Raw genomic sequence first — 24,617 nt, 5'->3', positions numbered from 1 at the left:
AAGAGGATGAGGCAGGTGGGATGAGGCATTCAGGAATAGCAACTTCTTATTGCAATTGAGAAACAGCCTGAGATGTTCAGAAGGGCTTAGTGAAAGACTGTATTTTAAAGCGGGTGGGACTGCAGCAGGGAATCTGGGATGAATTATGGGAGAGCCTGGCCATTTTTTAGACTTTACTTCAATAGTATTTGCAACCACACCTTGAGGTGAAGCATCATGTAGTCATTTTAAGAAAAGACCTGTGGATTGTTGCCACAGGGAACAAAGCACCTTATTGTTATGTGGGTTTAGGAAACTTCCCAGCTGAATGGGAATGGTTTTAAAAGGTTTTCCTGCTAACCTTTAAAGCAAAGGAGAAGTAAAACAAAAAAGGAATCCTTTCACTGAAGAGCAAACTTCTGATAGGAAGTATGAAAGCCACCCTCACCCTTTACTCCCCAATAGGGCCCATGTCTGCTGACACTACATGGCCACTAACCCACCACAGTAGTAGCTTATGCTTGACCCTTCCCCAGATGCACTCATACTTCCAATCCTCCAGTTGGCTGAGGCGTTCCCATTTGCTCTTCCCCCTCATTCTCGCTTGCTGTCCCCTATGCCAGACAACAGGATGTAAAACCTCCCTCCGACCATCTAAGGTGCTACCATTCTTCCTCTCGTCTTTCCGGGACCAATGGTTGGAGAGCTTCAACCGGCTGAATGAGGGAGAGGAGAAGCATTCCTACGTATGAGTTATAGTTGGAATTGCAAGGAAGATGCATGTTGCTGCCTCCCTGCAAAACTCTTGGCTCTCGTGCAGTAGTAGTAGTGGTAATTCTAGCAAGTTGCCTGCATTCATAGCATGATGCCTATTGCCTCCCTGGAAAAATGCTGGCCTTACCAAATAGTGATATCTCTAGGAACCTTTTGGCAACCACAGGATTATACCCATTACTCACCACTGGCAAAATGCTGTCCCTTGCACACTGGTGGTTATTCATGGCAATGTGTGGTCATCCATGGGATGGCATCCATTGCCAGTCCTTGTGAATGCTGGCCCTTGCTTCAAGTGCTAATTCTTGCAAATTTGTGAGCATCCATGAGATGATGCTTATTGTCCATCCTTGGTAACATACTGGAGCATGCACAATGATTGTAATCCTTGACAATTTGCCGGCACCCATGGGACAGCGCCACCTGCCCACCTCAAGCAACATGCTAGCAATGATATATTGGTGGTATATATTGGTAATTTGTGATCATTCAAGTCATGATGTTCATTATCTGCCCCTTTTAAAATGCTCACCTTTGCATAATGGTGATATATCTTGCCAACTTGTGGACATCAATGGCACAATGTTCATCCCGGTAACAAGTTGTGCCTATCAAAACAGTGGTAGTTCTTGTACACAAAATGCCAACTGAAGTCTCCTCAAGTCACTTACTTTAGAGGTAGATTTATGGAAAAGGTCCTACTGCATAATCTTAATTTCGAATGCATGATTTCAGAAAACACTAATTACTATTCTGTTGTTCACAATTGATAAAAGGTACTATGCAAAAGGGGTTTTATTTCTTTGTGGGCCGTAAAGAAGAATCAACTAAAGGTGCCCTTCCTCGCCTCTGGCAGTCTAGCCACCCTACTTGGGGACCATTTCAAGACAGACGTCCAGTCTTTGTCTGGGCCACTGGGCCTCTCTTGCTGCGGTGCTGAACCAGCGGAGCAGCGTGTGGGGGTAGACGGTGTCCATAGCGTCCTGTCATTATTGCAATAATAGCAACACCCCAGACGTTCTTTTTGCTCATGAAGCCCACAAGCAAGCTTCATAAGTCATTGTACTTGTAGCAGACCGCTGTAGGCACACTTAGCCTATTTTTTGCCACTTTTCTGTATAATACACTTTTTATTTAAAAAAACGTGAGTAAGGTGGGGAGGTCGTGCCCCCGTCCTGAAGAAGGAGCTTTGCTCCGAAACATGTCGACAACGCACACCAGAGGTCCTGTTCCCTAATATAACAGCCCTGACCTCACATTGCACTTCTTTTAACAATACCAGCCAGAGTTCAGAATAAATTTTTCCTCAAACTCATGCGCCAGGTATTTTTTTATTTTTTTCACCACATCCCACCACTCACTTAAACTAAATACACCCCACACACCGAACACCACACATAGTCATTACTACTAGTGCTCCCGCGTAGTCGTAGGTCGCAGCACGCCGCATCCCGATAGAGGGGTGCGAAGACCCCGATGATGAAGCATGACACCAAGGGGCCTTTTGGTGTGTGAGGGGTATTTTACAAAACACTGAGTGCTTCAACACACGTTGATCACTCTCCTCCCTTCCAATTTTTGTTGGATTCTCTGTGTTTATTTATGAAATTCCCAATCTGCACTGGAAGATCTGCTTGTATGGTTAGGGCAGTAAGAAACATCAAGCATTTGCGAAGCAATAGGTATCACATTTGCAAGCGTTTAAGCTATTGGAATTGTAACAATGCCTTTTATTTATGTGTTTGGAAAACCAACACATAAATAAAAGGCGTTGACATTTATATTGGCAATAACTCCAACTATAGCAAATATGAGACCACTTTAATAGTGGCAGCGCCCCTTTCTTTTAGATGATGTACTCCATAGTCAGATTAAAGTGAGCCACATCTAAAGAAAGGGGGGTGGCCACCATTTAATGGAAAGCACGGGATGGGGCGCTTTTATAACAACCAAAAATTGTTTGAGAAGTTCACAATCATTTTTTTTATTTTTATGTAAAAGCGTGCTTTCACTTTAATGGCAGCTGTGCCCCTTTCTATAAGACAAGATATTCATACGGGTATAAACAATACACTCACATTTTTTAAGTGCGTTTCTACTGTGCAAATGAGCTGGAAGAACGCCAAACCATCTTACACTAGACTGATAACATTTCTGCCAAAGATTTCCAACAATAAGTGACTCGGCAGAGGCAGCATAAAACAGCCATACTAGAAATTACCTCAAAATGGGGCGGAGATTCCATCCCCACAGCTGAGATAGCCCTACGTTTGCGACACCTGCTGGCGGGAATAGATTCTAACTCAGCCCTTAAATTTCTTCCCAAATAATTCGCTATGTAAGTGGGAACACGTAAAACGTCTTATAGCTTTTTTGGTTTTCTATAGCGCCTAGTGTGCCACAACGCTTTCAGTAATCCTCTGATTAAAACAAATGAATACACTACAATAACATAAGAGACATTAAACGGGCTTGTATTTTCAGGGCATTGCTTCCTTTGCTCGTTGTAGGGGGACTATTATGTTAGATCTCTTTTCGAAATTTACAACAGACAGCTATGCTAGAGCAGCAGGCTTAAATTGCCATTTTCTTCACGTGCCACGAGGCTTCGTGTGGCGTAACACAAACAGGAGCAACCGAAATCGCATTATTTCATGTGTTTCCTGTCACAGCGGAGTCACCACGGTAAAGTGTATTAGGTGGCACTTGCCTTAAACAATGAAGTCATTTGTGCCTGACACGTATGGGATGGCACTTGCCATTTGGTTAGGCATGCCACCCTGTCTGGAAATAGTTTCTCTTATCTCAGTGACAGGAAATGACACATCTTATCTGGAGAGACAGTGAGAGGCCTGTGCAGCCTGGCGGCGGATAGCTCCCGCAACACGCGCCTTTGGAGATATGCAGAAGTGTCATATGAGGAGAACAGATACAGCAAGGACTCGGAAGAGCGAATCTCTGCCCTCGCCTCATGATTTCACTGATTTCGGTGCTTGGGAGTTTGTATCTCGTATTCCATTTCAGAAGAGCCCGGAAGTGACTCCATGTCGCGCAGAGGTTCACTTGGGAACATAGGTTTAGTTTGCGTCTTTATGCAGGAGCATTATAAAGCGCTATATATCACCTGGGTCACTTTAGAGAGCTTTAAAGGGTGAATGGCGTCACAATGCACCTCAAAACCGTACCTAAAATAATCAAACAAGGAATATTCTAGAATACTATAGTCTGTGATTGTTAGTGATGCAGGTTTGGGAGACGAGCATGTTTTATCCTAAAGGGATGGCACACCACAGGTGACACGATTGCACCACTGAGGCCTAGATGGAGGCTGAACGGGTTTTCCTGTTTTGTAAAGGCCGTTCTAAGACAGTGACAGATGCTCTACAAGAAGCATGCCCTTTGAAAGATGTAAGTTTAGACAGCCACCATTGGACTGTAAGTTTAGACAGCCACCATTGGGATGGCTGCAGTTACAAGAAGCAAGCCTTGCAGCTCAGACACAGACCAGACCCTCTTCAGCTCTCACAAGCAATCACTTGGACAAACTACTGATTTTCACACTTAATATTTTCAATTATGCATTTTTTTCCTGTGAAGAGACGTTTGGTCATCTTTAACATTCTTGAAAAACTAAATCATTTGGATACTGTCCAATCAGAGATAAGATAACCATTGACCGCAGCAGGCAAAGTCGTGGTTCACCAGCACCATCAACGCCTGCAGGGCCGATTTCTTACTGATGTAGGTGGCCCCAATGTTTGTGAAACCCACACTCATCACCAAGCCAGGATGTTGCATAGGAGCCTAAGTTGCCGACTTTCGAACATGTGTCCTGGGGAATCATGTTCGAGTCTCGGCTAAACATCTTGTTATTCTGGGCAAATTACTTAATCTCTCCCCGCCTAAGACATGGATGTGTCCTTGGATAATGCACTTAGTGCTCAGGTAAAGTGCTCCAGTACCTTTGAGTCGAGTTTGTGCTTGAACCTCCTTTTACTTAGGAACATACTCAAGCATGAGTGCAGCAGGTGCAGTTGCACCGGTCCCAGGTTGTGATGAGCCTACTGTCGCCTTCTTATGATGGACTTTTACTACCTAATCAAGGACAGGGGTCATATTTTGAATGCTTCCCTAAATGCCCCATGACCAGCCGCGGCCCGTGCAGGTAAGAGCATTGCAGCCGGGTGGGGACGGATTTCGACAGATGACAATGAGGGGAAATTAAATAAACATGACACCCTTCTTATGCCACTGTTTTGGTTTATGGTACATTTAGAACATAATGAGATGTTTTCTGCATTGCTAAACTGGAAACTTTATTTAAGGCACTTTTTATTTATGTATGTTCTCTTATTACTAAAGAAGCAATTTCGAGAAAGACTTTGTATTATAACCTTAAGCTTAAACATTTTGTGTTTTGGAAAATTTAACACAAAAATCTGCTTTTTTACAAACACTGTTTTCTAGAGTTTTGTCATTAAAATGCTTGTGATAGGTGTTTAGAGACAAGTATACGTGCATTACTAGTAATGGAACCACCAGAAGCTGAGAGGATTTATGGAACACATTATAAGTGACATTTTAAAAGCTAAATGAAGCTGAACCACCAAAGATGCCTGAACCTAACAGAGAAATATCACAAGCTACAAACCCATCCTAAAAAGACTAACTCCAAATCACAGCCCGGACTTCCAAGCGATCAAGGTTGACAATGGCATAAAACACCTTAACATAAAATGAGTTGATACGAAGCAGTCTACTATGCATTGTGTGCCAAAGGTCTGATTCACAAAGATTGGTGCATGAGTAGGTGTGGCTTTCTCTTGTAGTACTGACATACATGTGAATTTTAATGGTCAGCCAGGAGTGCTCCTGACTTACTCCTGGAATTTAGGAGTACTCCAAGAGAAAGTCACAGATAAACCTTTGTGAATCAGGCCCAAAGTGTCAGTCTGACATTCAGCTGCATAGATGTACTACTGAATATCAACATCAGCAATATTGCGATGCAAGATACAAGAATATGGAGGACAGAACCCTGAGAAAACAAATATCGAAAGGTAAGCGTATATAGGGAACTACAGATTACCCCAATATTCAGTCCCACTGATATTGTGGGTTGGATATTCAGGGTGCATACTGCTGAAAAAGGGCGCAGTATGGTTACTAGCCAATGAAGTTAATCATTTGAGTAGAAGAGGACACAAATGATGCTTATTCAGGCCCTCGGTAGTAGGCGTACTGAGGCCCATTTATTTTATTTCAAAATAAAGTAGCAGTGATCCATACACATGAGGAAGAACAGCCATTAGACATCTGGGCAATTCATAGTAGGTGTCAAACCTAATTTCAGCATGTAGAGGCTATTGCAATGATCATGGCGCGATGCTCCCATACAATTTGTGGGATCGTGGGGATAATGTGGCGGTCTCATAACTACTCATTTCAGATGCTGCCATACTTACTTTCTCATAATACTTGATTTCATATTCGGTGATGACTCCATTGGGATGTTCAGGCTCCTGCCAGGAAAGCTCGATGCGCCGCTGTAGAACTCTCTCCTTCATTACTCCGCTAACCTGCGAGGGAGCTGTGTGGACAGAATGGGACCATCAAGAGCGAGAAAACATGCACACCAGATGCCTCAAATCACACGTCACAAATGATCATCACCATCTAATAGCAATTTCAGTAATGAAACACAAAGCTGTTTGGTTTGGAGGGCTCAGTGCATACATCAACGAATATTCAAACTGAGGCCTTATAGGTGCCCCTGAACAAAATGCCGACTGAACTGCAAAAGGCAGACACGGGAAGTGTTCATGTTTGTGAAAAAACATATTTGAAAAGAGTCTTTAACTGATTGAGAAGGAGAGTATGAAATACAAATTCATCTAAGAAATGAGGCTTTCAAATTCAGTAGGAGCACATTTCGATTGAGGGCCGAACTTGCCGTAGTCGGCATCAGGCGTTTCCTCAGGAAGCAGGAAGGTTTGGGGCCAGTTTTGGTACTTGAGGCTGGTTTTGTTACTGGCGTCTGGTTTTGCAGGGGTATTGCAAAATCACCCCCTCCCCCGTAATAAAAGCAGCAGTTTTTCACACTTGCACAACACTAACCCCACCCGACTCACTAGAATTTCCAGGTCTGCTTTGGGTTCCCAGTCCAACCCTGTTTCCATAAGAAAAACAGTCCAAAAAATGTGCGACAATTACTTTTGACGTCTCTTTGTCCCATGACCGCCTCAGATTCTCTTGCTACCACCTGCAAAAGTGCCCCTCATCTCTCCTATCATAAGACTTTGTTAAGCACAGCGCCCCCCTCCACAGGTCAGAGCTCAGTGCAGCTGCACTGAACAGACCCTCAAGAATATACGTACAGGTTGCAAAGTTTCAAAACGTTACCGGGGCGAAAGGTCATGCACATAGAACTAGGCAGGAGAGGTTAGCACAAGATCCGTTTTCCCTATATAATGCATAACTGGATGAGCAACGATCATTGTCATTCTTAATTGAGTGTGGAGAGGACAGATGTGTTTCTAATCTTGAGCTGGACATTGGTAACCTTCATCTGCTCAAATTTGCTGCAATGTGGTTGCAATATGTAGATCTTAGCTCCTCCAACAAAAGAAGCGAATAAAAATAGGTTCACGGCAGTTTAGCAATCCAAGTGCAAATAAATATGCCTCATTAATATTAAATGCTCTTCGGACGAGATGAAAGGCGGCAGGGAGAGTATCTGAAAGGCCATCATGGTTGGCTCGTGTTGAGTTACAGACGCTCGTGTAATCTTAAACGGGGGCTGAAGGCTGGGAGGGAAACTGACAGGTGACCCCGGCGCACAGGAAGAATGTAAGAATGCCTCTCATATGCAGTCTCGCAGGCTGCTGCTCAGAAGCCGCAGTATGCGCTGGCCTGCTACATCAATCGTCAGGAAAAAATATTAGTGCCAGTGGTCCAGAGCCAAGCGAGGGTGGCAGGCTTCAATGATGAAATGGTAAAAGCATTCCTGTTTCAGAAAGGCCCGCTGATGGACGCCGCTGCAGACTACATCATTGTTAGCGGCAATATGGGATTTCATTTGCTATGCGTGCACACGCCAACCTTGCAATTTAACTGTATTTCATAATTTGTAAGGCAGAATCTGTAGGATGATGAGTAATAAACTAGGTGCCTTTAAATGTAAGAGATGCCCGCAATGCAGAACTACTTTTCTTCTTCAAAGTCTTTTGTCTGAATTCAACAATGTGCAAGAAAAATTTCTAAAATTATTTTCTTGTAAAGTTATGGACAAATGCGTTGTGCATAAATTAGCTTTGCTAGCAATATCTTTGCCTAGTCTAAACACACACGGGCTGAGTCACAAAAGCATTTCTGAGTATGAGAAGTAGTACCACAGGATACTATTTTACATACTCATTTCTGAGTACGAGAAGTAGTACCACATGATACTATTTTACATACTCTTTTCTGAGTATGAGAAGTAGTACCGCAGGATACTATTTTACATACTAATTTCTGAGTATGAGAAGTAGTACCGCAGGATACTATTTTACATACTCATTTCTGAGTACGAGAAGTAGTACCACATGATACTATTTTACATACTCTTTTCTGAGTATGAGAAGTAGTACCGCAGGATACTATTTTACATACTCATTTCTGAGTATGAGTAGTACCACATGATACTATTTTACATACTCATTTCTGAGTATGAGAAGTAGTACCGCAGGATACTATTTTACATACTCATTTCTGAGTATGAGAAGTAGTACCACATGATACTATTTTACATACTCATTTCTGAGTATGAGAAGTAGTACCACAGGATACTATTTTACATACTCATTTCTGAGTATGAGAAGTAGTACCGCAGGATACTATTTTACATACTCTTACATGCTTTTGTGAATCGGCACCGAAACGCAAAACTCCCTATTGGTGAAAGTGCAAAGAGGATATGGTCCTTCTAGCTATACTATTTGTATATGTAGAATCCACGACTATTCCAATTTTATTCTCATTTTAGACTTTTTGGTCCAATTATAAAAGGCATGCAAATGTACATAGAAGAATAAAACAGGAGTACTCTTTCACATACTCTCACATGCTTTTGTCAGTCAGTCTCATTTGCTTTAAATCTACTTATTTAAGGCTACTCAATGGTATATGGTTCTTCTCTCTTGCTTTTATCATTTGTATATGGTCTTATTCTTCAAATGTCTACTAGCACAAGGTATCTATTTAATTAATTCCTTTGAGCAGGATTTGTATACATTAACACTGTGTGTACAAAGTGTTTGCCCCTTTCCTTTGCCCCCCAAAAAGTGTAGAATACCTAATTTAATGATCAGGCCTCAGCACCCTTTCTTTGTGCTCTCATTTAATCTGTGCACTGTTCCTCTACTCACCACCAATTAAAAGTGTTTACCTTATCCTCCTACAAATGTGCTCTCTCTTCTAGGTCAGACCAATTCAGAGCCCGTCTACTTTCAATTAGTGCATGAGATCTCTGACTCCACAATTCTACTTTACATCTTCCTTTCTTCGCCTCTTGTTCTGTCCCTATCCATCATATACAAAAAACTTCATTGCCACGTATTGGAGTATAATGTCTCTTCTTCCATCCATTAGTGCAGTTTCTTCACACATTTAACACATTTAATAAAGTGTAGCTACTAGAGAACGGGGATTCGTTTGGGTCATCCTTTAAACCTGGATAAAGGCCTTTCGTCCGGTCTCAGAAAGGGTCAGTGGAGCAGCTACCACTTATCATCATCTGCTAAATACCAAGTAACACTAATTCGTGTACACTATTTTGGCCCATGCACCACTGTTTCCATCACAAAAGTCCACTTTACCATAAAACCACAACCTTGTGTTTTTTAGGAACATTTCTAGGCCTCCAGCAGCAACCATGAAAAATACTACTAGCAAAGCACCAAATGCAAAGCGGATCAAGGATAATACTAGTTATTATCTGAAACAAGAAAAACAAAGCCAGTTCCCTACGTGTTGTGACCACTGATCCTGAAAACTACAAGACACTAATAATAATGCTGCTGCTTGGTTAAATACCCACGCTTGTCGCTAGGGACTCCAGGTACGGCTCACTTTGTAATTTTTACACCATTTTAATGTCCTGACATATTTGCCTGATCTTTAAACCATATCACTTATTGTTGCCATCTGTTAGGAGGAATCAAGAGTAGATGTTTATGGAATGGGTATACAGTGACAGATAAATTAGGATATGTCAAACTATTACAGCAGTTTCTTTCACATTTCAATAGTCTCATTTGCAAATGTTTACTGTTTTCTTTATTAAGTCATTTGCATGGTTCAGTTCCTGGACAATAAAATACAAAAAATTCACCACCCAAAAATAATTCATTTGACTCTCCACAAAACCATTACATAACTAAATCTGATGCTATTGCCTACTACAAAGCCAGGCTTCAATAATTTCATATGTTGTGTTTTCAAAATGGTGCATATGCGTTGAAGGTCTCTTAGACTTCCAATATTTTTACCACAGAAGTGACAACAGTCACATAAAATGTATCTTAGTCCAATATTATTCTAAGATGTGCAACAAGCAACTGAAGAAGCTTACAACACAAAGATCGGGAAGTCACTTTCAATGAAGGTGGAGACTGCAAATATCTGAATCTTTACACTAGAAAAACAAGAACTTAAATATTTAAAAAATGTATTACTAGCTACCTTTTAAATTGCATTGATGAATAAAGTGTTCACTGTCTGATCATATCACTATAACTTCATCTATATCTATTGAGTCAGACAGTCCAGATACGAAATGCCAGAACTGATATAATTGTGCCCAATGCCGAGTGCCTTCCATATCAAAGGTTTATACACACACTCCTCTATTACTGATGTTGACGAAAATAATGCAGATTTTGTTTTAGCATTTAAAGATATTATCCAAGCCACAGTCTACCTTTTCATGTGCTTTAAGGATTGGTTTTCTCACATTAGCATGCTAAGGTTTCAGTATGCAGTGCTGCTATTCAGAAAGCCTTTGAATTTAACATAGAATGTTCATGCCCATACAGAAGAGTGCCACTATTTAATACTCTTCCCTTTATGCCATCTACAACTGTGCATGGAGTAGTCATCTATGAATTGAATTTCATGATCCCTTCTTAATTAAACTCACAAATGAATTGCAAGCCCAGGACCGCATAGCTCAAGCCAATACCAAGATCTTAGGTGCCAGCCATATGCATGCTACTCTTTACATGGCAACCAGCTAACTCCGGAAGCTTTTGAATTATAGATGGGGTAGTATTAAGTGTCTTCAAACTCGTAGTCTGCAAAAACATGGTGATGTCAGTGCATAGGTTTTCTTTATAAACTGCTCATCATTAAGTGATTCAGAATATATGTGGAACAGTGTGTTTCTGCAGATAAAATTCAACTGTATGCCTCCTTGCAATTCAGCTACACAACTGAAGGTTTGTGTTTGCGATAGTGCTATGTAGTGGAAAGACTGACTATATTGTGCTTTTTTTGAGTAGTTTCACTGCAGAATATGAAATAAAACAGTACTTCTAATTTCTCTGACTATATGAATCATAGATGAGTCCTATTTCATAGAATTTCCATGAGATTCGTGTGTACTAAATGTGCAATATTTGCAAAGTAGAATTGGAAATGCAGATCTACTAATAATGAATAATTTAAAACTGTATTATGAGAAGATGATGTTATTTGTTCACAGACTCTGGCAAATTTGCCCTATTTACTCCCTGGTGCTGTCTGTAATTATGAGCAGTCCTCATTATGCCACTAAATAAATTACACAAACATTCTCCATGATCCTCAGTGTGCTCTCGGAAGCCCATTATTTCATGAAAGGCCCAGGCATTCATGGGTTTGCTTATTGAGATGACGCTCTATATAGGCCGTTAAGTTACATTTTATGATTCGCTGTCGATCATCAATCCAGCATATAATATCCTTTCTTCCCCTTCCCTAATATGCAAAAACATCCAAACAAATTTTGCCTCATCCAGAATTGCAGCTATGTAAGCTGTTCAGGGAGCATCCGGGTGATTGGCGGGCACTTGGGGGAACATTACACCAACTGTTCCAAAATGAAATACAATCTTGGAAAATATGAGAGAACTTTGTACAATACTTCCAGTTCAAAAGTAAGTTCCTCTGAAATCTATGCTGATTCTGTCAAATTTTTTGCACTTACACAATTAGGTTGATTGACTTTTACTGACATGATATTTCCATCTCATCTGTCGGCAAGTACAAGGATGTGTAACACAATGTTCTGTTTTCGTCTAATGTATCAAATCAAAATCACATTTGGCGATATTAAGAATCCATTCCTTCCTAGCTGTGATTGATAGCCGTCACTGTTAATACTGATTACTGGCACATGCTCCAGTGTTTAGCAACACTGTATTTCTACTCTCTATACTGGTCCGTAGAAGGCAGGAAATGACGTTCACCTCCCTTACCCGCCCAACCGACTCTGACTAAACAAACAACTTCAAGATGAGGGAAAGTAACTAGTTCATAATACTTAATGCACTATTATATGCTCTGAATAAAATATAATTTGGAATAATTTAATTTCACATTCACTTCAAAGATATTTCAGTTATTTCTAGTTTGCACTCTGTTTCATCCTCATTTACAGCTGAGTTTTCTTGAGAGCTCATACTCTGTATTTAGCAATAATTTACAATTGGGAAGGTGAGGGGCACTTTTGCCTGGTGGAAGTGAGGGATTTTGAGGAGGCAGTCATGTGGTGTGGGGGCGCCAGAAATAATTTTTGCACCGGGCGTCACCAGCGCTAAAGCCGGCCCTGAGTGAATTTACTTTCGAAGCTTCAACTGTGGGTTATATGAAGATGCAACTCAATTGCAAATTGTTGTTTTATTGTGAACGGAGAGTAACACAATGATCCTGTGTTTCTTATGCTCTGTAGGTATAAAGTAAATCTAGAACTGAAGGCATGTCAGGCCTCTTTATAGAGGTTTCTGTCTATCTGTTAGTTGTCCAATGTCAGACAAGCTCTAGCTCATTACAGGAGGTAATTAGTGAAAGGCAGAGGTTCCTCCAGCAGGAAAAGGGCTTTTTCTTCGGTGATGCTGATCAGGTAATAATGCAGATGAGGCATTGCATAACCAGCATTGACAGTGCAAAAACACTGTCTATAGTTAGACCAGACTTTTTAAAATCTCTTTTCATGCCAGGGGTATTTACAGTGACACCAACAGGTTATCTTTTTGGGGGACAGAATAAAGCCCCTTACAATCATTGGAGACCTCGCTGCCCATTGATCCAGGGAACTGTTGGGATGAAATTGACAGAACTATGGAAAGTGATCTGCTCTGCCCTTTTTTGCACCGACCTCAGTGTATTAGAATTACAGTGCATTTCGCTCAGTATCCCTACTTTGGTAAATCACTACCTACTATGCAAGTCAATCATGTGAGAGCAGTGAATTGACTCTGAAGAGTTTGGAATGCATCATGGTGTACTTGGTCATCCAAAGTAAGTTCTCCTCTGCACTTTTGAGAAACTAATCTGTTGCCAAAAGAAATGAGTTAACTGTTGCTGTCATAGTCATCGATACTCTAACTCACAAGTAAAGCACAATCACCCCCTCACAGCATAAACGTTTCAGTCTTTTCGACTTGCATGTCTTCAAATGGACTAAAGACACAAACCTGGTATAGTAATATTTCCAATGACTATAACTGGTGAATCATATCATGAACAAATCCTTTCAGGTCTGATTAAGTCTTATTTCCCTATAAACCTCTTCTCACTTTCAGAAGAGCATGGCAGTCTGATCGTATTTGAAGAAGTTCAGTTAGAAGCTCATTAAAAAAAAAAGTAAATCAGAGTGTAAAACAGTAATCAATGTGAGACTGAACCAACTTCTACTGCGAATATTCAAATTGAAGAGCAACCTGTAAGGGTAAACTTATCCCTGGGTGAGAATTTCAAGAAATGCTCAATGGTTTCACAGACATAAAAGTGAGATGAATCATGCAATCACAAAACTACCTAATTGTTTGAAAATGTTAACTTTTTCAACATTGGCCCTTCTATTCTATTTATTTATTTCAGTGCTTTTCATGCTGCCTCATGGCTACTTCAGAGTGCTCTGTGATGCTATACACATGCAGTAATACAACAAATTGATACGGAACCCATGAAATTCAGAGAACTGCAATACGAATGTCTACTCCACATGAGGCAATGATTTTATCTTTCTGCTTCTTGTCTGCTTCTGGTTTTACATAAAGATTTTTTAACATGCAACCTCTAGACTTTGTTTACAAACCTTTGCCAGAGATAGACCATTTTAAAAACGGGATTTTAACCCCTACTCCCATCTCACATTTCCAAACCTCAACATTCTTCAACCAATCAAGATTTAGAAGGCACTGCACTGAATGCCCCACAGAACAGGTACCTTAGATGTGTGCGGTGAAAACAGTGACCACTGGTAAACCTTCTGCGATAGCAGACAAGACTGATGAGGTCGGCATATGATAACCATACGAGGCACACAGTATAATTTGTGCACAAGCACTAACTGTCCTGGATCACAGAATCACTCTTCCTTATCTTGGATATATAATGTGATATCACACTACATCCAGGTCCTTTTTCACTTTCTCCAAGACACATAATTTCCCCTTTGAGGTTTATGGGAGGCTGATATTGTAGCAGCAAAAAGACATTAAAGGCCTTGCTATGAGCACACAGATATGTTACACAGTACCATATAAGGCTACTTTGGTTATATGCATTTCACCAGCCTGGCACGAGAAGACCAATGGCTGATTTGCAGTTTTTAGTATCGCCCAATGAAAACGTTATACATGGTAACCACTGCATTCATGGGCTGAGCTGCTTTGTCAATAGCCTTTAACCCTCGATTCCCAAACTCCTCTCCACAACAGGAAATGCTCCTCACCTAGGTGTTTGTCCTGTCATGCAAAAAACAAGATATGGGGCAGAGGGGTGACAAAGCAAGGGATGGAGCTCAAGTGCAATAGATGTTCATATGCAACTTGCAAGTTATTTATTCATGTTGTTTTTATTTAGGTGTTTCACTCTTGTTCACCAAAGTCTGTCTGACAGAAGAAAAGAGTGACAAGAGACAAAAATAGACACAGCAGAAAACAAGGCTCATCTATACTTGCAGTCTCACTGGAGTAAACTTTAAAAAAAAATCCATTAAACGAATGGGCATATGTACGTGGCCAGGAAACAGAGACCTGCTGAGGTATTGTGTGAACCTCTCACGTGCCTGACAGCAGCGAATTCGTGCTGGTTCCAAATTACTGTCGACTGACGTTGGACGTACACTCTACCTACTCCGTTCCCCATTTGACCAATTGCAAAGGAATGGCCCTCTAACAGTGGGATCACGAGCCAGCCAGATTTTGACCCATTATTACCCACTTCGACTGGAGTTACAGATACCAGGAGCTTCAGTAGCACAGAAGGGGCGAAATATTGTCATGTACAGTTTTCTTTAAATAACGGTTGAGGTTGGGTTTGTACGCTCCCAACTCAACATATTTTTCAATGGATAGTCCCTGGAAGGTTTCAGCTACTCTAAGCAGCTGGAGTCCCCAGGAGAAACCTGGCAACTTTTAGTCGCGATGGGGCTGGTAACTTGCTTTGCATTGGAAATTTACCAGCCCTATCCGCATAAGGAGGGACTTGAGGCGTTAAGCGGAAAAATACAATTGTGTTAGAAAGGTATGTCTAATGGCAAGCACATAACCTTTCAGCATATTTTGCAGTTTCTAAGAAAAACTGTTTTCATGATTCCATAAACATGTTATTTCCACAGCCCCCTCCTTTATTAGCATGTGATAAAAGGGAACAAAATCTTATAATACATTTAACTAATTGGTATTTTTACTCTTACTACAGTTTGCTACACTGCAGAAGACCACTGCAATGGCAAACTTTTGAAATATTTTCATGTTCAGTCTAAATGTACTTAGCCATTTCATGAAACTATTTATTATTGGAAGGTTGTGGGCACTAGAGATGAAACTCATTCAAAAGTTAATATGGAAAAATGTAAACATGTGACATACAGATCTTCTCGTCCTTTTGAAATACTAGCCTAACTTTGTTCTTCAGTTCGGCAATAACACAAAACATTCGCTTTAGTGACTGGAAATGCGATGAAAATGATATCAATCTTAACAGTAATTATTTCTCAAAACAGACAGGATGCATGGCTGGTCTGTTAATTACATGGGGAAATTGTTTCAATATTTAAAAACAAATGTTTGCACATATACACACACATGTCTACAAGATGGTAGCAGTGGGCACAATACTATGCATTATCTTCGTCTAAACGAAGGTGAGTGTTTTTTAATCATAATAAAAAACCTCCTGATACGTTTTTCAAAATTATGAATTGTTTAGTTTCCTAAGAGTATTACTCTTCCTAGAGAAAAGTGTAGTCTGTATGAGAGGTTGATTCTAAACAATGGAGATATTTACATTCTAACACGTGCTCTATCAGAAAACAAGGATTGTAAAATTACCTGTCACCACATAAGCTACAACAAAGGCTCTCATAGGTTTGATTTATGTGGATCCCACTGAATCACTACTGGAAGCTAAGGTACCCACCTAAGCTACGTCTATGTTTCAAACCTCGTAGCAATACACAAAAACAGGGAAAGAAGTATACTGCAAGTTAATACACAAGTTACTGAATATGTTTTATAATTCACAAACAAAAATCAGCAAAACGTAGTTTTAATTGGAAGATTTGGATTTTTGTAATACTTAATTTTGTTTTCTAGCAGGCACAGTGATGTACTAGAATCTGGCGTATCACTTTGTCTTTTTTTGCTTCAAATATATGCTCTGTTTTTGTCTGTGCCTACCAGGTCTGTTTCAATTAATCCATCAATCATCCATACTAGATTCCATGTGCTGTACCTGCACTGCTCCCACAAATCAAGATACGAACTTAAATTGTAACTTCCAATTTCAAATTCCTATGCATTTAAAGTGTTTTAAAACTTACATTTTTAATTTTGGCTTTTATGTGCATGTACCTTATTAATCTGCTCACAATATTTAATTTTACAACCAGTAGTGAGCCCCCTGAGTAGGCGTTGCAGACCTCCAGGGATCCACTGGTTAAGATAAATATACTGTTTGTCATCATCCCAATGAAACATACAATGGGAACTACAGGAGGATTAGAAGCTCAACTGAGACGAGAGAGTTAATTAAAGTAAAGTCACTTTGACATGACGTATTTGTGGCCTAGAGACAGCTTTACCTGTCTTGTCCGTCTCATATAATAGACAAGCATTGGCAAAGACAACTGGACTCACATTGACTGCCAGCCTTTTGGTTTTGTCAATGCTTGTGTTGCTATGTCATGTATTTCTATAAAACGTTATTATTGGGTAAGCAGGTGGTCCCTCACCATAATTTAAACATATACATTGACTAAAAGCTTAACTCTATTTTTGCCCTCATAAAGTATGCATTTCTGTAGTAGTTCCGGGCACTGAAAGGAATTACCATGTGTGTGGATGTGCTCCTAGTGAACGGGTAGAATGCCATCACTCACAGTAAAGTTATCCAATGACTGAAGTGGTCTGACCCATTGCCTTATGCTAAATGGGTGGAAGAAATATGTGACTGGCACAACAACTAATGAGGTGCTCGTTAACGCCGGACCATGGAATCAACACATACAATACAAACATAGGAGGGCCTTTTGATCAGCCCTGTTCATACACTAATCAGTCCAACTGATATTCATATTTTGCTTATGCCCCCTACAGAATAAGTCATTCTGTCAGCTCAGTCTTGCACTAAGACTATTGGCATTTGTCTTAATCGCATGTCCTCATTCACCTTAGCTCCTTCGCTGTGGCGGCAATTCCGCCGCAGCGCTGGGGGGGGGGCCGAGTGGCGCTCGCATGCTCGTGACGGAGCCGCTCCGTCACGAGCCGCGGTTGCGCTGTGCTCATGACGGAGCGGTTCCGTCATGGCCCCGCCCGCTCAATGGAACGTCCAGCACAGGCGCGGAATTCGCGCCGTGCAGGCGCGCCGAGCGGGCCATGACGGAACCGCTCCGTCATGAGCACAGCTCAACCGAGGCTCATGACTGAGCGGCTCCGTCATGAGCATGGAAGGAGTTAAAAGACCTGTGTTCTTGAGTGTTTAAAGTATGTCTTCAGGTTACAATAATTCAAAGCATCTGTATTGTGACCTTTGCATTTAAACCAAGCAAAATAATCATATGACTTGCACAGATGACATCCACATAATTACATTTTAGGAAATTGTGAATAATATGTTTATGCATACATTATGGCTTTTCCAGGTATTAACTTGATATATTCCTGGAATAAGCCATGCAATTTGCACTTAGAGAGTTTAATTAGCATTTCAGTCCTTCAAAGTTGTCCTTTAGAAACAAAGTGCAGATCAATGGGGATGTGACCCACATTCACGAGGACCTCAAAGTAAAAAAACAAAAACAGACAGGACTAACCATCAGTGCTTTCTCGTAGGTTATTAGCAGTAGTATTGCACAACACTACGAAAGAAACACCTCTTATTTGGTCTGGCTTGACAGGGGACCTATCTGAAAGATGAATTGCTACAGGTTCTTTAAAAATATACAGAGGGTGGGCTTTGGTTCCCCCCAAAGGAGTAGTAATTGTAGCTCATTCTAGTCACTGTTGCTGTGCAATTCATCTTTTCAGGAAGTATTTTCACAGGGATGCACCATGGACCATTTCACATTTGTAAGTACATTCAATCATTAAACTGTATGTCTCACTCAATATTTTATTTTCTATTTGTATTCTATGAAAAAAGGCAATCTTTTTTTGCTACTTTTGTCCCAGCAATAGCACAGATAAGAGGGGAGGCTTTAGGTTGATAAACATTGTTTGTACATGCCTGTGGTTACATGCATTGGTACACTAAAGCTAGACCTATAGTCTTTGACAATGTTTGAACACGCAGCATCTTATACAAAATCTCTCTAGGTTCTAGAGGCTGTATCAGCAGATGTCAGTGTCAAAAATATGTTATTGCACACTTTTTGACTGTGATTGTAGCAGAAGCTTAAACAGCAGAGAATGCGGTGGGAGGGGTTATTAAAAAATAAAAGAAATAGAAAAAACTTGCTGCGTCTCTCCTCTGTAGTCCCTTGCTCCGCCTGAACAGGAAGCACACCCAGCCTCCCAGTAAGCCAATAACAGCACTGCTTCAGCAGCACTGTGATTTGCCTGCGCACCGTGGTTTGGGGTTCCGTTCGCTGACTGGGTGCCAGGGCATGTGCTCCATGCAGCCTGCAACATGCAAAGTGCGCATGACTCTTTGGTTGGCCCGCGAGGGCTGGTCAGTCATTGCACACTTAGGAAGGTGCTACCACTCCTCCCCTGTGCTGCTCTGTGAGCCGAGCAGCCCAGCAATGCTGCCGTAGTATGACATAATAAAATGATAATACTACGATTTATTATCGTTTTATTTTCCATTATTTCACAGCTACAAAGAAGTGGGGCAACACCCCTACGCCTTAGCAGAGAAGCCGCCACTGGGCTAGGGAAAGAATTGACTGATTATAGACCACCCTTGAATGAGTAGCTTCAGAGATATGAAAAAGTCAAACTCTTTGAAAACGTCTTGAATTGCCACATAACGCCTGACATGGATTATTACACTATTTACAAGGTACTGCCCTTTCAAAATTATTGAAAGGAATCCTGGGGAAGTTAAATGAAATCTGTTTTGAAAGTCCCCTAGTTGTATGTAGACATTGATATTAAGGCACGTTTCTTTCTCAACACACTGTGGTAAATATCAGACTACAAATATACTGTGGCCAGAATATCAACTACAAAAGGGCGTGAAAGTAAGTATTTGCAGGTAAGTATAGATTTACTATACTTATCTCCTATATTCCTAACTCCTCATCTGTGTACTTTGTAGAGAACATCCTCAAGATGAGGTTTAACTCCATACTTACCAATTTATACTCACATTCACAATATTTTCGTAGTTCATATCCAGGCTACAATAGTCTCGTAGCATGACATTTTTGAGCTCGCTATTCCGACAAATACAGGCTTCGCTGCACTACTCAGTGTTTCTTGCTGTGCAGTTTGCGCCTTGCTTGAAGCTCTATGTCTCCCTTTGAATGAAATATGCAGCTTGTATCTAGTGGCAAGTTACTCCATTAAAATATTGTGACAAATCATGACCAATTCAGATGCTAACATAAGGGCAAGGGCAGCGAGACAGCCTGACTGACTGTGAGAGACTGCACGTGTCTAGTTCTTTTAGACCACACTCCATTCCCAGGGCCACAAATGGTGCGAGATCAGTTATGTTCCCTTACACTGCCTTTAGTCATGATTCAATTATTGTACCATATTTTTCGCAATAAAAATACTCGACAATTGCGGCTGGAATAAAACCAAGAGTGAAGCAGAGTACAGCAGTTTGTAAATGACTCCCAAAGGCACCAGCATATTGTTTTCCCTGGTGGACTCCTCATTTAGTCTCAGTTTTTTCTCCTCAACTATTCATCTCCTGTGACAAGTGTCAATTACGAGCAGAAGATTTATGGGATGCGATAGACAAACCAGAATTTACAAATCATTTCCTGTGGAAGCGGACAGGTGTAATGACCGAGAGAGCTAGCTGTAATTGAATCGCTTGCTGCGATCTACTCTGTCACAAGAAGATGTCAAATTCAAGGCTGCTCTATGTGAAATTTGTTTTTTCTTTTCCATCACACAAACCCATTTTGCTATGTTCCTGCTAATGTAATTCAACTTAAACTTGTCTGCAAACAAGAGTAATATCTTCAGCAGACAGCAATAAGTATCACCTGGGGTTTAATGGTCTGCGTTTTGCCTTGGTTATTAGATAGAGCAACACATAATTGAAGGTTCTTTGGTATTAAAATGGGACATTCAGTTTGAGATGAGACCAAAACATTTTTGGTCCTCAACACCATTGCAACAATTACTGTGTAATAGAAAGGTAGCTCATAGAGTACTATGATAAATATTTCTGAAACAAATTTTGATTCCTCAATGACATTTCGTCCATGATTAATACCCACAAATGTACAAAGAACTGTACTCATAAAATGGAACTGAAACAAAAGAAAATACTTGTATTTGGTCGAACGACTTAAAACTCTGACTAAATATAGCACCAGGGCCTATCAGAATGTTGAAAAGCACATTAAAGCCTTTTCATTTGCAGTGGCGGCTCCTCCAATATGGCGGAGCGGCGCCCCACTGCTTTTATGCAGTGCAAAGTAAAGGAAATAAAAAATGATAATAACTTTGAGTTATTATCTTTTTATGTTTCCATTATGCTTTTCGGACGGCGGGTGGGCGGGGCTGCTCTGCTCTCGGAGCAGGGCAGGGGAGGAGTGGTTGGTCCACTCCTAAGTGCAAATGACTGTTTGGTCTGTCCTATCGGGCCACCCAAAACAGTCATGCACACTTTCCCTGTACCCCATGCAGGCTGCATTACAGCCTGCATGGAGAACATGCCCAGGTCCCTACTCCCTGGCTGAGCATCCAACCAGGACGCTCAGACCAATCACAACGCTGCATTGCAGCGTTGTGATTGGTCAGTGGAGCCTGGGTGCTTACCAATTGCAATACTGCAGGTACAGAGATGCGGGACACAGCTGCAAGGTAAGTGTTTCTTTTTTATTTCTTACATTGCATGCCCCCGCAACGCCACCAATGAGCCATGCCGTCCACCACTGTTCACTAGTGAGAAATTATATGCCATACCTTGATGCCTTACGATTTTCACGCTGGGTATATATAATAAAGTGTGATAAACAACAAATGAGTTCAAAGAAAATCTAGGGAGATCATAGCTTTTGTTAGTGATTAGCCTATGTTGTCAGGTGAAACCTTCAAATACCAAATTGAACACAACTGTCATCACAAGAAGTCTCTGCTGCCATTAACCTATCGCAATTGCAATGACAAGACTTCTAACACTTGAGTTTACTCTTTAAAAAAAGACGAGATAAAGAAAGCAAAAAACACAAAACTCCACTTTGGCAGGTGATTTTTGGGTGGAATCAGAAAGGATGGAGCAACACTAGCAAATGAAAAGGAATGTGCATGGTTCAAGCAGGTGGGCTTAGTTTAGGCACACCTTTATTATGTGATTTTTGCTTTTTCAATGGAGTTATAAAAAGGCAAATAGGGCTCTGATGTATGTGTTCTACATACAAAGATAACTGGCGCTCTAAGAATTGCAGGCACATGGTGAGGAGTATATCTTCTCCTTATTCTTGCTTCTCTTCATCTATCCAATTAGAAGATCGATAAGTGGTCTCAGAATTCAATGAGGAAGGAATGAGAAGGGATATAAGAAGAGTGAGCTAAACCTATTGTCAAGTAAGATCTATGAAAGGTATGGGTACACAAGGGGGTAAAATCTCCAGGTCTGCCAAGAAACGTTTCTCTGGAAACTCATATAGAGAGTCAGTTCAGTCATTTAAACAGGCGAGGCAGGTGAGCCACGCACTCAGACTCATACATACTCACACATCTACATGCACGCTCACCTACATCCATAGGTTCACAACCACGCACACATACACCCATGATTCACAAGCACATACACATACACAAACCCATTCTCAGCAGGCACGCACAATACACATACATTCATACATGCACACAAACATACACATGTATGCACCAAGCATTAAAACATTTTTTTTTAAATGTACCCAGGCTGAACTGGTGATCTCCGTGGTAGGAGTGAAGCTTCTGAGGTTCCTAGTGGGTTGGGACTGTCGCCTCTTCTCAATGGCTGACCCTTTGGTCAGCCTTTACGGGGAGAGGGAAGTCACTTACTAGTCACATAGTGGGATGGGAACAGTGAGAGTTGCTGACTCCACCCCACTCTGTGACGACGTGTCACTCATTGACACTTACCCGTGGCACTTCAGAGCTTAAAACAGAGGTTCCCAGATCCACATCCATTCTGTGACATACCCCTTCATCATGAGGGGCAGGACCTCGAGGCACTAAGAAGGTCATGCCCACAGGGCTGTGAAATCCTCAGCCCGGCAAAATTTAGCTCAGGCAGCCAGGCGCCTGTGCATTTAATGCATGTATAGCACTTGGCTGCCTGACTTGAACATACTGAGCGTCTATCGGGTTAACCTTTGTTCAGCCTGACAGACCCTTTTAATGTCTGCAAAAGGTGGGGAGGCAGTGCCCTCCGCCCTTAAGGACGGGCCAAGCCTGTAGAGAGTACTCGATTCAAGGTGAGGATTCAGTGGCAGTTGAACCCAAAGGAACAAAGAATGAAAAGCATGCTCCCAGACAGTTTCTGGAGCATATGAGAAGCCACATGTGACACCTAGATCTAGATACCCCATTGTTACGGCTGAATCATGATTGCAATAGATCCAGGTAACAGAACAGATGGCACTCTCTTTGACAAATCCATTTCTGTTGTGGTCTTGAGAAAATGGAGGAAGCTTAACAACATATTAGTTCCAAGTTACATGACAAAGCATCTAACTCTCTCGGCTATGGAAGGGCACCTTACAGCAGTGCATCACATTAATAATTTATCATCCAGTTTAGTGTGAAGACCTCTGGTGTTTGCAAATGATGCAATCTTGAAGGGCATTGTTCAGAAGTGGTGAGGAAGCAGCCCTTATTAACATATATTGAGGTTAACATCTCTTCTACCATGTAGTTAAAACTATTAATCCATATTGGGAGTACATTAGGACTGCTTGGCAATATTGAATTCCATGGAAAAGCAGGCGCAATTCCCATCCACTACGGCCATTGACAGGTTAAAGGGTATGGCTTTGGAATTTGGATACTCTGTAGCTATTAAACAAGACTGATACAATTCAGAAGAACACAGCACTGAAGCATTCATTCTTGGGAGCTGAGCTATTCAGGGAATAACTGGAGGAGACATTTATTGATTATTAAATGCAAATATGAAGGATAACATTCCATCATGCACTATCACAACAGAAATATCAAGCATTAATCATAGCCCATGAGATGCTGTTTGTCACTTATTAGACTATGGTTGGGGCTTCCCATAATGCAGTAAATGAATTTTAAGCTCCAACATTAACGATTCTATAATTTATCAGTCCCAATAGGCCTGGGATGGGAAAAAATCGAGATTAGGGGGCAACTTCACTGATTTGGAGAGACATGTTATGAGTGACATATGGATCAGTGTGTATCGCAGGTTGTTCAAGAAATTAACAAAACAGAATTTACATTTATTCTTGCAGAGGGATGCATAATCTGGTCTCTTAGGCCTACATATCCAGCCAATAATATGAAGTTGAGTAACATAATTCACAAATGCCTCCTTAAGACTGCATTAGGTCCAGTTCCATCAGCAGAAAGGGATAGTTTGGTCTGTTTCATCCGCTGCCCTAAGCCTAAGGAAACAGGGAGCTATTGGTTATACTAGTGATGTATAGCAATGTATAGACACTACAATGAACGATGAAGATGTGCAAGTGTATCATTTCATTAGTGAAACTGGGAAATTAAAAAAAATTAGTGGATCTTATGACCTCTTCTTCACATCCAAAACATCATTTTTGTCACTAGGGTATGAGGTTTTCGCTTCAGAAAGTTCTATATCAGTTCACAGATGTGCAGTTTACCCTTCTTCTGCCTTGCTAAGAGCCTAGCACCAGCAGCAACTGTGTTTCAGCAGAATGGGCTCACTGTCTACCTTCTGCATTTAGGCTAGTGATGACATAAGAACACTCTTATCTGGCCCCAAAACAGGAG

General features: G+C 41.1%; 1 protein-coding gene across 4 annotated transcripts in view; it reads right to left on the bottom strand.

The window, feature by feature from the left end:
• The window catches only part of EPHA7 (EPH receptor A7), a 224,839-nt gene that overhangs the window by 36,586 nt on the left and 163,636 nt on the right, over positions 1 to 24,617 (bottom strand). For all 4 annotated transcript variants that reach the window (XM_078648247.1, XM_078648249.1, XM_078648248.1 and 1 more), the window contains exon 6: positions 6,219 to 6,343. In XM_078648247.1, the coding sequence (XP_078504373.1) occupies positions 6,219 to 6,343 (125 nt within the window). The remainder of the gene's footprint in view (positions 1 to 6,218; positions 6,344 to 24,617) is intronic.

Source organism: Lissotriton helveticus, chromosome 6 (genome assembly GCF_964261635.1).
Source record: "Lissotriton helveticus chromosome 6, aLisHel1.1, whole genome shotgun sequence".
Taxonomy (NCBI): Eukaryota; Metazoa; Chordata; class Amphibia; order Caudata; family Salamandridae; genus Lissotriton; species Lissotriton helveticus.
Note: the sequence above shows the minus strand (reverse complement) of the source record. Positions and strands in the feature narration are given on the sequence as shown.